The 13,826-nt window shown below is 41.2% G+C and overlaps 1 protein-coding gene across 2 annotated transcripts in view; it reads right to left on the reverse strand.

Annotated features, from left to right (window-relative positions):
• LOC124619985 (arylsulfatase B-like) overlaps positions 1-13,826 on the reverse strand; it is a 136,179-nt gene that overhangs the window by 9,822 nt on the left and 112,531 nt on the right. For both annotated transcript variants that reach the window (XM_047146659.1, XM_047146651.1), the window contains 2 exons: positions 12,036-12,171; positions 11,474-11,916 (listed from right to left, as the gene is read on the reverse strand). In XM_047146659.1, coding sequence (XP_047002615.1) covers positions 11,474-11,916; positions 12,036-12,171 — 579 coding nt within the window. The remainder of the gene's footprint in view (positions 1-11,473; positions 11,917-12,035; positions 12,172-13,826) is intronic.

The raw sequence follows: 13,826 nt of genomic DNA on the forward strand, positions 1-13,826 counted from the left end.
AGGGGGGACTGCTGCAATATGAAATTCTTCCCTCCTTAGAACATGTCCTACCCACCGATCCCTTGTAGTGAAGGTGTGCCACAAATTTCTCTTCTTCCTGATTCTATTCAATACCTCCTCGTTAGTTATGTGATCTACCCATCTAATCTTCAGCATTCTTCTGTAACACCATATTTCAAAAACTTCTATTCTCTTCTTATCTAAACTATTTATCATCCACGTTTCACTTCCATACATGACCACACCCCATACAAATACTTTCAGAAATGACTTCCTGACACTTAAATCTATACTTAATGTTAACAAATTTCTCTTCTTCAGAAACGCGTTCCTTTCCATTGCCAGGCTACATTTTATATCCTCTCTATTTCGACCATCATCAGTTATTTTGCTCCCCAAATGGCAAAACTCATTTACTACTTTAAGCATCTAATTTCCTAATCTAATACGCTCAGCATCACCTGATTTAATTCGACTACATTCTATTATCCTCGTTTTCCTTTTGATGATGTTCATCTTATATCCTTCTTTCAAGACACTGTCGATTCCGTTCAGCTGCTCTTCCAGGTCCTTTGCAATCTCTGACAGAATTACAATGTCAGTCTTCGGCGAACCTCAAAGTTTTTATTTCTTCTCCACAGATTTTAATTCCTACTCCAAATTTTTCTTTTGTTTCCTTTACTGCTCGCTCAATATACAGATTGAATAACATCGGGGATAGGCTACAAGCCTTTCTCACTCCCTTCCCAACCCCTCCTTCCCATTCATGCCCCGCAGCTCTTATAACTGCCATCTGGTTTCTGTACAAGTTTTAAATAGCCTTTCGCTCCATGTATTTTACCCCTGCCACCTTCAGAATTTGAAAAAGAGTATTCCAGTCAACATTGTCAAAAGCTTTCTCTAAGTCTACAAATGCTAGAAACATAGGTTTGCTTTTCTTTAATCTATCTTCGGAGATAAGTCGTTGGGTCAGTATTGCCTCACGTGTTCCAGTATTTTTACAGAATCCAAGCTGATCTTCCCTGAGGTCGGCTTCTACCAGTTTTTCCATTCATCTGTAAAGAATCACGTAAGTATTTTGCAGCCATGGCTTATTAAACTGATAGTTCGGTAATTTTCACATCAGCCAATGCCTGCTTTCTTTGGGACTGGAATTGTATTATGTACTTATTATTCATGATACATAACTATTCTCTTTTACTAGGGAGGTATCTATGGTCATTTCTTTCTGCCAACACTTCAACACTTGACAAAAATGTGACACTGCATTATCATCAAATAAATTTGTAGAGCGCACAGTCGTTGCTTTATTGGGGAGATTATTTTCAATGTACGATGCAACCGATTCCCATACTTTCAGCATTTCTGTTGTTGCTGCAGAAGACCGCTGCTTTGCTATTACCTCCTCCGCCTCCTTCTCCTCCTCCTTCTCTTACTCTGAACTCCTCTTCATACCTTCCTGCTGTGAAACACACTGCAGCTCCATAAGCTCTTCAGTGGTCTTATTTTGGCTGTGATCTTCCACAAGCCCATCAAAATTATTGTTATCCACTTCTAGTCAGTCTCATGCTCTTGGCCACAAACACAATCTTATTGACTACAGGCTCCACAGTTGACTCAACTGCCTCAGAGTCACATTCAACAATGCACTCTTGCCAAAGCTTTTTCCAATCAGAAGTGAGAGTTCTCTTGGTAGCCCCCTCCATGGCTTTTGGATCATCTTGACACAGGCATAATGTTGAAGTGATTATTTCCAAAATTCTCAGAGAGTTAGATTGGTAGCTTCAGTAAACTCAAAGCAATGCTCGAAGAGTGCTTTAATGCAGAGCTTCTTAAAGTTGGAAATCATCTGCTGGTCCATAAGCTGGAGTAACGAGGTGGTGGTGTGAGCCAGAAATTGGATCTTGATGAAGCAAAATTCTTGAAGGACAGTCAGATTTTTTCACAAAAGGACCAAACACTTCATTAATCCAATCACAAAAAAGGTCATGTGTCATCCAAGCTTTGTTGTTGGACCTCCACATCACATTTTACCTGCTCTTCTGGGCTTTACCCTTCGGGAAGGCTCATGGAGTTTCTGAATGGTAAACAAGCAGTTGTTTATTTTTCAAATCACTGTTTGCATTTGCACAGAATACCAGTGTAAGACGGTCTTTCATTGGACTGTGACCAGGCAATGCATTCGCCTCTGCTGTTATAAGGTATGCTTCAGCATCTTTTTCCACAATAGACCTGTTTTGTCAGAGTTAAAAATCTGTTGCAGAAGATAACCCTCAGAATCTATGAGCATCTTGAAGTTGCTCATGGGTTCTCCGCCAGTTGTTCTCTTAAACTTTTCTAACCACCGACAGCTTCCCTCAAGCACTTCTTCAGCCGCTGATGATCTTAGCATCCTCTTAATGAGGTCGGCAAAAATCATTCTCACCTTCTGACAAATGATGTTCTCGTTAATAGTGTCACCTTGCAATTGATTTTCATTTATACATATAAGGAGCAACTTTCAGATAATCCAGAATATGAAACGGTTTTTAGATCCTCTTGTCACTCTGTTTGAAGCATCTATACCCTCTACTTTGTCTTTGTTCTTGAAGATAGTGCAAACAGCTGATGTAGACTGACTGTATTTGTGTGCTAAATTAGCAACGCTCACACCAGGTAAATGGTTTTCAATGATTTTACATTTCATTTCTAAGGTAATTTTCTTTCTCTTATGGTCATCTTCTTGTGGCTTTATCTTTGGGGACATTTCTATGAAGGTTATTAAAATTTGCACAGAGAGAAATATTGTGTGAACACAAGTTTAGAAAAATGTGTGATCACTAGCTGCACTAAGACGGTAGCAGAAAGAGCGCTAAACCCATGCGAGGGAGAGAGTGCACTCAGTATAATGTCACTCGATGCTCTGTCCCTACCACCCGTCCTAAACATCTGAGTGTCCCAGTCTATATCTGGTAAATTGAAACCTCCACCTAAGATTATAACATGCTGAGAAAATTTATGTGAAGTGTATTCCAAATTTTCTCTCAGTTGTTCTGCCACTAATGCTGCTGAGTCGGGAGGTCGGTAAAAGGAGCCAATTATTAACCTAGCTCGGTTGTTGAGTGTAACCTCCACCCATAATAATTCACAGGAACTATCCACTTCTACTTCACTACAGGATAAACTACTACTAACAGCGACGAACACTCCACCACCAGTTGCATGCAATCTATCCTTTCTAAACACCGTCTGTACCTTTGTAAAAATTTCTGCAGAATTTATCTCTGGCTTCAGCCAGCTTTCTGTACCTATAACGATTTCAGCTTCGGTGCTTTCTATCAGCGCTTGAAGTTCCGGTACTTTACCAATGCAGCTTCGACAGTTTACAATTTCAGTACCGATTGCTGCTTGGTCCCTGCATGTCCTGACTTTGCCCCGCACCCGTTGAGGCTGTTGCCCTTTCTGTACTTGCCCAAGGCCATCTAACCTAAAAATCCGCCCAGCCCACGCCACACAACCCCTGCTACCCGTGTAGCAGCTTGTTGCGTGTAGTGGACTCCTGACCTATCCAGCGAAACCCGAAACCCCACCACCCTATGGCGCAAGTCGAGGAATCTGCAGCCCACATGGTCGCAGAACCGTCTCAGCCTCTGATTCAGACCCTCCACTCGGCTCTGTACCAAAGGTCCGCAGTCAGTCCTGTCGACAATGCTGCAGATGGTGAGCTCTGCTTTCATCCCGCTAGCGAGACTGGCAGTCTTCACCAAATCAGATAGCCGCCGGAAGCCAGAGAGGATTTCTTCCGATCCATAGCGACACACATCATTGGTGTCGACATGAGCGACCACCTGCAGATGGGTGCACCCTGTACCCTTCATGGCATCCGGAAGGACCCTTTCCACATCTGGAATGACTCCCCCCGGTATGCACACGGAGTGCACATTGGTTTTCTTCCCCTCTCTTGCTGCCATTTCCCTAAGGGGCCCCATTACGCACCTGACGTTGGAGCTCCCAACTACCAGTAAGCCCACCCTCTGCAACCGCCCGGATCCTGCAGACTGAGGGGCAACCTCTGGAACAGGACAAGCAGCCATGTCAGGCCGAAGATCAGTATCAGCCTGAGACAGAGCCTAAAACCGGTTCGTCAGACAAACTGGAGAGGCCTTCCGTTCAGCCCTCCGGAATGTCTTTCGCCCCCTGCCACACCTTCAGACAACCTCCCACTCTACCACAGGTGAGGGATCAGCCTCAATGTGGGCAGTATCCCGGGCAACCACAGTCGTAGTCCGATCGGGGGATGCGTGGGACGAGCTGGCCGTCCCCGACAAACCCCCATCCGGACCCCCACAGTGATGCCCATTGGCAACAGCCTCAAGCTGTGTGACTGAAGCCAACACTGCCTGAAGCTGGGAGCGAAGGGATGCCAACTCAGCCTGCATCCGAACACAGCAGTTGCAGTCCCTATCCATGCTAAAAACTGTTGTGCAAAGAACGCCTAAACTAATCTACAGAGAGCGCAAACGAATCGACACAAAATTTAAACGGTTATTAAAATACAAGATTGCCTAGTAAATGCACTAATGCTGCTACATGCGCACTGCTGACACACTGATCGGCGGCGGAAGGAGACTACGCGATTTTACACTATTCGGGTACTAAAACGTGATGCTACAACTCTCAAATACTATAATACGCCCGAAATTTATGAATTAGACAATGCAAGTACCAAAAACACGCAAAGAGATTAAGAATTAAACTATGTAACAAATGAGTGAGCTAGGAGTATACGACTTGCTGCTGCAGCTGCTTATCCAACGGCGGCAGGGAGAGAGAACAGACTCGTGGAGATAACATCTTGGACCTACTGATAACAAACATACCCGAACTTTTCGACTCTGTATGTGCAGAACAGGGAATCAGTGATCATAAGGCCATTGCAGCATCCCTGAATATGGAAGTTAATAGGAATATAAAAAAAGGGAGGAAGGTTTATCTGTTTAGCAAGAGTAATAGAAGGCAGATTTCAGACTACCTAACAGATCAAAGCAAAAATTTCTGTTCCGACACTGACAATGTTGAGTGTTTATGGAAAAAGTTCAAGGCAATCGTAAAATGCGTTTTAGACAGGTACGTGCCGAGTAAAACTGTGAGGGACGGGAAAAACCCACCGTGGTACAACAACAAAGTTAGGAAACTACTGCGAAAGCAAAGAGAGCTTCACTCCAAGTTTAAACGCAGCCAAAACCTCTCAGACAAACAGAAGCTAAATGATGTCAAAGTTAGCGTAAGGAGGGCTATGCGTGAAGCGTTCAGTGAATTCGAAAGTAAAATTCTATGTACCGACTTGACAGAAAATCCTAGGAAGTTTTGGTCTTACGTCAAATCAGTAAGTGGCTCGAAACAGCATATCCAGACACTCCGGGATGATGAAGGCATTGAAACAGAGGATGACACGCGTAAAGCTGAAATACTAAACACCTTTTGCCAAAGCTGTTTCACAGAGGAAGACCGCACTGCAGTTCCTTCTCTAAATCCTCGCACAAACGAAAAAATGGCTGACATCGAAATAAGTGTCCAAGGAATAGAAAAGCAACTGGAATCACTCAACAGAGGGAAGTCCGCTGGACCTGACGGGATACCAATTCGATTCCACACAGAGTACACGAAAGAACTTTCCCCCCTTCTAACAGCCGTGTACCGCAAGTCTCTAGAGGAATGGAAGGTTCCAAATGATTGGAAAAGAGCACAGGTAGTCCCAGTCTTCAAGAAGGGTCGCCGAGCAGATGTGCAAAACTATAGACCTATATCTCTGACGTTGATCTGTTGTAGAATTTTAGAACATGTTTTTTGCTCGAGTATCATGTCGTTTTTGGAAACCCAGAATCTACTGTGTAGGAATCAACATGGATTCCGGAAACAGCGATCGTGTGAGACCCAACTCGCTTTATTTGTTCATGAGACCCAGAAAATATTAGATACAGGCTCCCAGGTAGATGCTATTTTTCTTGACTTCTGGAAGGCGTTCGATACAGTTCCGCACTGTCGCCTGATAAACAAAATAAGAGCCTACGGAATATCAGACCAGCTGTGTGGCTGGATTGAAGAGTTTTTATCAAACAGAACACAGCATGTTGTTATCAATGGAGAGACGTCTACAGACGTTAAAGTAACCTCTGGCGTGCCACAGGGGAGTGTTATGGGACCATTGCTTTTCACAATATATATAAATGACCTAGTAGATAGTGTCGGAAGTTCCATGCGGCTTTTCGCAGATGATGCTGTAGTATACAGAGAAGTTGCAGCATTGGAAAATTGTAGCGAAATGCAGGAAGATCTGCAGCGGATAGGCACTTGGTGCAGAGAGTGGCAACTGACCCTTAACATAGACAAATGTAATGTATTGCGAATACATAGAATGAAGTATCCTTTATTGTATGATTATATGATAGCGGAACAAACACTGGTAGCAGTTACTTCTGTAAAATATCTGGGAGTATGCGTGCGGAACGATTTGAAGTGGAATGATCATATAAAATTAATTGTTGGTAAGGCGGATACCAGGTTGAGATTCATTGGGAGAGTCCTTAGAAAATGTAGTCCATCAACAAAGGAGGTGGCTTACAAAACACTCGTTCGACCTATACATGAGTATTGCTCATCAGTGTGGGATCCGTACCAGATTGGGTTGACGGTGGAGATAGAGAAGATCCAAAGAAGAGCGGCGCGTTTCGTCACAGGGTTATTTGGTATCCGTGATAGCGTTACGGAGATGTTTAACAAACACAAGTGGCAGACTCTGCAAGAGAGGTGCTCTGCATCGTGGTGTAGCTTGCTCGTCAGGTTTCGAGAGGGTGCGTTTCTGGATGAGGTATCGAATATATTGCTTCCCCCTACTTATACCTCCCGAGGAGATCATGAATGTAAAATTAGAGAGATTAGAGCGCGCACGGAGGCTTTCAGACAGTCGTTCTTCTCGCGAACCATACGCGACTGGAACAGGAAAGGGAGGTAATGACAGTGACACCGTTGGGTGGCTTGCGGAGTATAAATGTAGATGTAGATGCAGATGCAATACGTACTACAGACACTGCTCATATGCCACCGCAAACAACGACAGGTGTTCATATTGTTAAATGTTTCCCCTGCCACACGTGAATGGCTGGTGACATCACACTAAATCATCATCATTTGCTGTGTGAAACATAACTCATTAAGTGAATCATTTTCTTTACCCTTTTTTTTTTTTTTTTTTTTTGCTCATAATGCAAACTGCCCTTTATAGGAGATGCTCATTAAGTGAGGTTCCATGGTGTTGGTGGGAAGAACCCAGATGATACAGGCTGTGAAGCAGTCATTGAAATGAAGAATGTTGTGTTGTGTGGCATGCTCAGCAGTGGGATGGTCCAGCTGTTTCTTGGCTACGGTTTGTTGGTAGCCACTCATGTGGACAAGACAGGTTGTTGGTTGTCACTACATAGAATGCAGCACAGTGGTTGCAGGTTAGCTTGTAATCACAAGACTGTTTTCACAGGTAGCCCGCCTTTGATAGGATAGCTGATGCTCTTGGCTGGACTAGAGTAGGCGGTGGTGGGGGTATATATGGGGCAGGTCTTGCATCTAGGTCTATTGCAGGGATATGAGCCAGGAGGCAAGGAAATGTGAGCAGGGACTGTGTAGGGATGGACGAGGATTTTGTGAAGGTTCAGTGGGCATGGGGGAAAAGGTGTTGAGGTTCTGGAAGAATGTGGATAGGGTGTCGTCACCCTTGATCCAGATCACGGAGATGTCATCAATGAATCTGAAAGAGATGAGTAGTTTGGGATTCTGGGTGTTTAAGAAGAATTTCTCTAAATGGCCCATGAATAGGTTGACATTGCATGGTGCCATTAGGGTGCCTATAGCTGTACTCCACGTTTGTTTGTAGGTAATGCCTTCAAAGGAGAAGATAATTGTGGATGAGGATGTAGTTGGTCATGGTGACTACGAAGGAGGTTGTACGTTTGGAATCCATTAGCCATTGGGAAAGGTAGTGTTCAATATGGTAAGCCCATGGACATTAGGGATGGTACTGTAAAGGAAGGTGGCATCAATAGTGATGAACAGGGCACCATGTGGTGGGTGTGTGAATACCCAAGAGACCAAACTACTGGGGTGATTGATCCCTAGACTTACACACTACTTAAACTAACTTATGCTAAGAACACCACACACACTCATGCCCGAGGGAGGACTCGAACCTCTGTCAGGAGAGGCCACGCTTTCCATGACATGACACCTCAAACCGTGCCACTCCGCACAGTTCACAATTTGGTACAGGAACAGGAACTGTGGAGGGTCAGTGTAGGAAATGGTTGGTATCTTTTGTATAGGAGGGTAGGTTGTGGGTAATGGGCTGAATGTGTTGGTGTATGAGAGCAGAGAATCTCTCGGGGGAGGGGGAGGGGGGGGGGGAGGGCATAGTAGCCAGCCACAATGGGTTGTCCTGGGTGGTTGGGCTTAGGGACTTTAGGAAGCATGTAGAAGGTAGGAATGTGGGGAGTGGTAGGGGTGAAGAGAAAGATGGGCTACAGGGAGAGGTTCTGGGATGGGACGAAGGATTTTGAGGAGAGACTGAGGATCCTGCCGGATCTCTGCATTTGGGTCACTGTGGCAGAGTTTATAGGTGGATGAATCTGACAGCTGGCAGAGTGGTTCTGCCAGGTAATCCTTGCTATTCAAAACAATAGTGGTGGAATGTTTGTCATCAGATAGGATTATAAGGATGGGATCAGTTTTTAGATGGTAGATTGTAGTTCCTTCTTTGGATGTAAGGTATTTTGCATGTTGAGGGATTTGAGGAATGATGTTGGGACAAAGTTTGAAGTTAAGAAAGTCTAGAAAATTAACAGGACCAGAGGTTGTGGTCAGGTTTGTGTGAATTGCATTTGTGTGTGTGTGTATTTTGTTTATTTCTGATGAAGGCCTTGTTAGCTGAAAGCTCACTTCCTGACAGTCGTTCTGTCATGCCTATCTGTGACTCAGAATCTCTGCTAAGTAGTGAATTGAAACTATCCTTTTCATAATATAGTTACATTCCATCCTGGATTTTTCACTGTTTTACAAATAAGATCAAATATCTTATAGTTAAAAGTACAATTTCTCCTTCCCTGTTCTGTCAAAAGTTTCCGTGAAGAAATGGTAGATCTAGTAAACTGGAATAGTTTGTGCCTTATCCATGGCTATATTATGCAGAAAAGGAGGACAGTGTTCTATGTTATGACTGCATTAGATCAATCCATGCAGTGAACAATAGAAGACCAGTTTTACTTAAAGGTCTCTGTAATTGAAAAAATTCCAGATGAGAAGAATCTTTTTCATTGACAGTCCATTCAGTTATTCAGCAACATGAACATAGCACACCTGTCATCTCCCAAGTCATGCAACAACTTATGGCCATCCAGAGAAATCTAGAATTGCTTTACTAGTAACTATAAGTTAAGTCAGATTTCTGTGTCAAACATAAAACCCAGTGAGGGTTCATGAAATGTCCACTGGAATATTCATGATAATTCTTAATGAAAGGAAAACAGTGTTCAGACCTGAAGATCTTGCTTAGGTGCCATGACATTGAGTTGGCCCCAGTGATACAAAATGAAATTCTCAAAATTATGGCTCACATGATCCAGCAATACAGTGTGCAGCAAATGAAAAATTCTCCATTTTACAGAATTATGACATGTTCAACAATGGACATGGATACCCTGGAGCAGTTCATTCATCATGTATGTTGTGTCATCCACTCTTTGTGTATGTTGTGTCAACTCTAAGATGGTCAAAATAAAAGAACTTTTTCTATATTTGTACTATTTACCAGACTCCACAGCAGAAACAACTGTAACTACTGTTACAGACATCTTTCTAAGACTCTCACTGGGAATGGAGTTTCTACACACCTACTGTGTTCATGATGCAACTAATACATCTGGACAGATCAAGGGTGTGAAGGGAATTCTTCTTGAAGACCAGCCAAAGAGCTGTTATAGACACTGCAATATTCATTCCACAACAGGAAGTTTCAAGAAGCTGTGATCCATTGTGCAATGTCCTGGTAAGTGTGAAACACATCTCAAATATAATTCTAAGATCCACAAAAAGGAAAAATATGTCTGCAGATATTATGCTATCATATGGTGTCAAGGAGATGATACCAAATCTGAAAGTTCAATGGCTGATACCACTGCATCTGATCAGGTTGCCTGTAAGGGTTAAATCTTTGAAATGTTCTATTAAAAACTGTGACTAGATCCAGAAATCAGTGAGTGGAGTATTGAGCACACAGAGTTCAAATAAAAATGTTGGTTTATGTGATGTAGTTCAAAAGGTTTGAGAGTATTTTTAAATTCAGTGACTACTGAATTGTTTGGATAACGTGAAGAACTGGACAGATCTTTATAGAAAGCAAATTTTAGTGCAGTCAGAAAGAAACATCATGTAGATGTTCTAAAAGCAGCTCTTGTGACCCTTAGATCAGTGGAAGCAGATGATAGAGAAAGCCAAAGATTATTCTGAGAATCTAAAACTTAAATACTCAAAAGATTATTCTGAGAACCTAAAACTTAAATACTCGAATATCTCATAGCTAAGAGAAGATACCTGAGACACATTCTTGAAGAACTGACTCATGAATGTAGATTAAAAAAATTTGAAATTCTTGATCTCTTTCTGTATAATATTTATCAAAGTTTTAACCAAGAGAATCTAAAATGACTATCCCATCTTGAAAAGATAATTTTTATATCCTCCCAAACAAATCCTCCATCTACACGATGTTTGGAAGAGTTGCTTAAAATACATACAGAATACTTTAACCTGGACAGGCTTTATGCACAGCTCAAAATGATGCCAAACTTTATGACTGGTACATATATCACCATGTAATGTATCCTCTGCTTGAAGACAGTTTACTGTTTAACATGGTAGGGTTAAAAACTGTTTCAAGAAGTTTGTCACGTCATAAATCTGATTATGACATTTCTAGTACTTACAACATCCTGTGAGAGGTCATTCATCACTTTTTGGCAAATTAAAACTTGCCTCAGACCTACAGTCACACAGCAGGGACTCACTCATCTACTCCTCCTTCATGTTCATCAAGACAGAGCTGGGAAAATTAATCTTATGGATGTCTTAAAGAATTTGTTTCCCAAACTGTTAAAGGAGAGTGGTGTTTGGAAATTGTATGTACAATTTTTGGAGTGTAAAAATAAGCAAAATAAATGTCTTCTCCTTTTGCAACAAAACTATGTATTTTCTACACTCCATTAAGAAGCAATGCGCAGTGTTTGTCAAATAGTAACAACAACAACAACAAACACAAACACACACACACACACACACACACACACACACACACACACACACACACACACACACACAAACAAAATAGCTGGTACAGCACAACTACTACCAGATCTAGATAAAACTTAGAAATGTGTAATAATAACATAATACTCACAAAAATATTGAAGAGACAGTAGTTACTAGAACATAATGGTGTTCCTGTAAGATTTTTAGGCAAAAAAGACATTTCTTTTTGGCAGTTAATAGTTGCCTGGGAGCGTACTGTAAATGCTTGGGCCTTCGTTGTCGGTCCAGATATTCCAGCTGATGCTAAAGCATGTGCAGCAGATCCTGATAAGGCATTTGCAATAGAGTCCGCTCCATTGGGCTGTTGACTTGTTTGTTCCGAGTGACTGTCATATTGACCATTATGAAACGATCCACGTGTAAGCTTCCAGCGGCCATGAATAATTGCTTCAAGTCCTAAAATTTCATCTATGTTGAGCAGCATCCCAACACGTGGTGGGGGCCCTTTGGGAATGTGTGTACTATTGCTAGCTCCTAGCCATGGCCAAAGATTCACCCCATCCACTGGCCCCAAATCTGACAAATTGCCTCCTGTCAAAGAAATGTTATTTTTTGTGAGAAAGAATGGCAGTCATACACTTACAGTAAGAACAAAAATATTTGTTAGTAACACTAAAAAGTCTAAATGAAAAATCTGTTCCAATACATACCTGCAGCACTGTAAAGTGTTGGCAACCAGTCTGTAATGTGAACAAAGATGTCACTAACTCTGCCCGCTTGTCTTAGTTTAGAAGTCCACAGAGCTGCAACAGTTCTTACGCCACCCTCAAACAGAGTGAATTTTGTCTGAAAATGTGTCAATAATTTTATTATTTACAATGAAATAACAATAATTGTAAAAACAATCTTTGCAAAACTAAATCAAAATAGTCATAGAAAAAACACCAGTAAAGTAACCATTCTTTACCACCTAGAATAAACTGTTTTTTGTTTTGGATAATACAGAATGACAGGAAGAGGAAGTTACGTGGTGGATGCATTTGTTGCTTAGAACCAATACATTTTTTACAGAGAAACACATTAGTTAGTTAGAAGAAACAAATGATATTGCAGATACAGATTCCCCTTGCCAGCCTGCAAATTCAGGCAGCTAGTGGTCATCTGAATGTTCGTGTTATTTTCAGAAGAACTGAATACTATGCAGTAAGTTAACTGGGAACTGAGAGGATAGCTGTAAGATTCAGAGAGAGCTCACATCGGAGCTATCCAAGTTTGTGATATTGGAAGATGGGAGTACATCAAGCATAACCTACACCTTAATCAGAATGGGACAGATAGATTAGCAGATTTGAGGGCTGAGAGAGTAGATATGCATAAGTGGGGTAGGACACAGTTGCATGACAGAATTCCCATAATTACCAATGTCAGAGGGGCACCTTGTTTAGACTACCCTCCCCATCCAAAAATGTAGAAATGGGAGAAGTTAAAATAACTGAATTTCCAAATACTACAGAAATAGAGAAATTTCAAAAGGTGTATTTTCAGACAGACTAAAGTATGCCATTGTCAGACCCCTCTTTAAGGTAGGTAATAGGACAGATATTAATAACTATCAAACTGTTAGCCATAGCTTCATTCTCAAAAATTTTGGTAAAGATCATGTATTTAAGAAAGGCTGAGGATACATAAAAATATATGATCCTTAGTCAGCCACAATTTGTATTTCAGAAAGGCGTCTCCAGTGAACATGCCATTCCTCATTTTAGTTACAAGTATTAAAATATCTGATTGACAGTATTTCATCTATTGCGACTTTTTGTGATCTATCTAAGGTAACTGACTGTACAAATCATAACATTCTTTTGGAGAAGCCTAAAGTTTTTTATGGTTTTTAAGGTATACTGAGTAAGTGGTTTATTTCATATTTAACTAATAGGAAGCAAAAGGTCTTGTTAGGATAACTTGTGGAACTCTCATCATGAATCTAATTCTGAATGGCGACATATTACTACTGTCATTCCACAGTGTTCAATTCTAGAACCTTTTCTGTTCTTGCTACATGTGAATGATGTTTAACTGATAAAGCAGAAACTGTGCCCTTTGCTGATGATGCAAGCATCATAGTCAAATACAACTGAGCTGCAACAACAGAATGAGCAATAACCAAAATATTTTAAGTGTTATTGATTGGTAAATGGCTATCACTTTAATAAAAACATAGAATTCAGTTCTGAACAGATCAAAACAAAGGGGAAGGAAATATGTAAAATTGATTGATCAAAATTGTGGGATGTGCATACTGATCAGAACTGAAAATTACGTATTACAGATCTTCTCAAATGCTTCAGTAACTTTGCTCTACATGTAATTGCTGATTTTGGTGATAAAAGCATCAGAAAATTAACTTATTTTGCATACTTTTATTCACTGATGTCATATGCATTTTTTTATACACACAATCAAGTATTCATTGCACATAAATCTTTGAACTTCATGTAAGA

This window comes from Schistocerca americana, chromosome 1 (genome assembly GCF_021461395.2).
Source record: "Schistocerca americana isolate TAMUIC-IGC-003095 chromosome 1, iqSchAmer2.1, whole genome shotgun sequence".
In the NCBI taxonomy this organism is placed as follows: domain Eukaryota; kingdom Metazoa; phylum Arthropoda; class Insecta; order Orthoptera; family Acrididae; genus Schistocerca; species Schistocerca americana.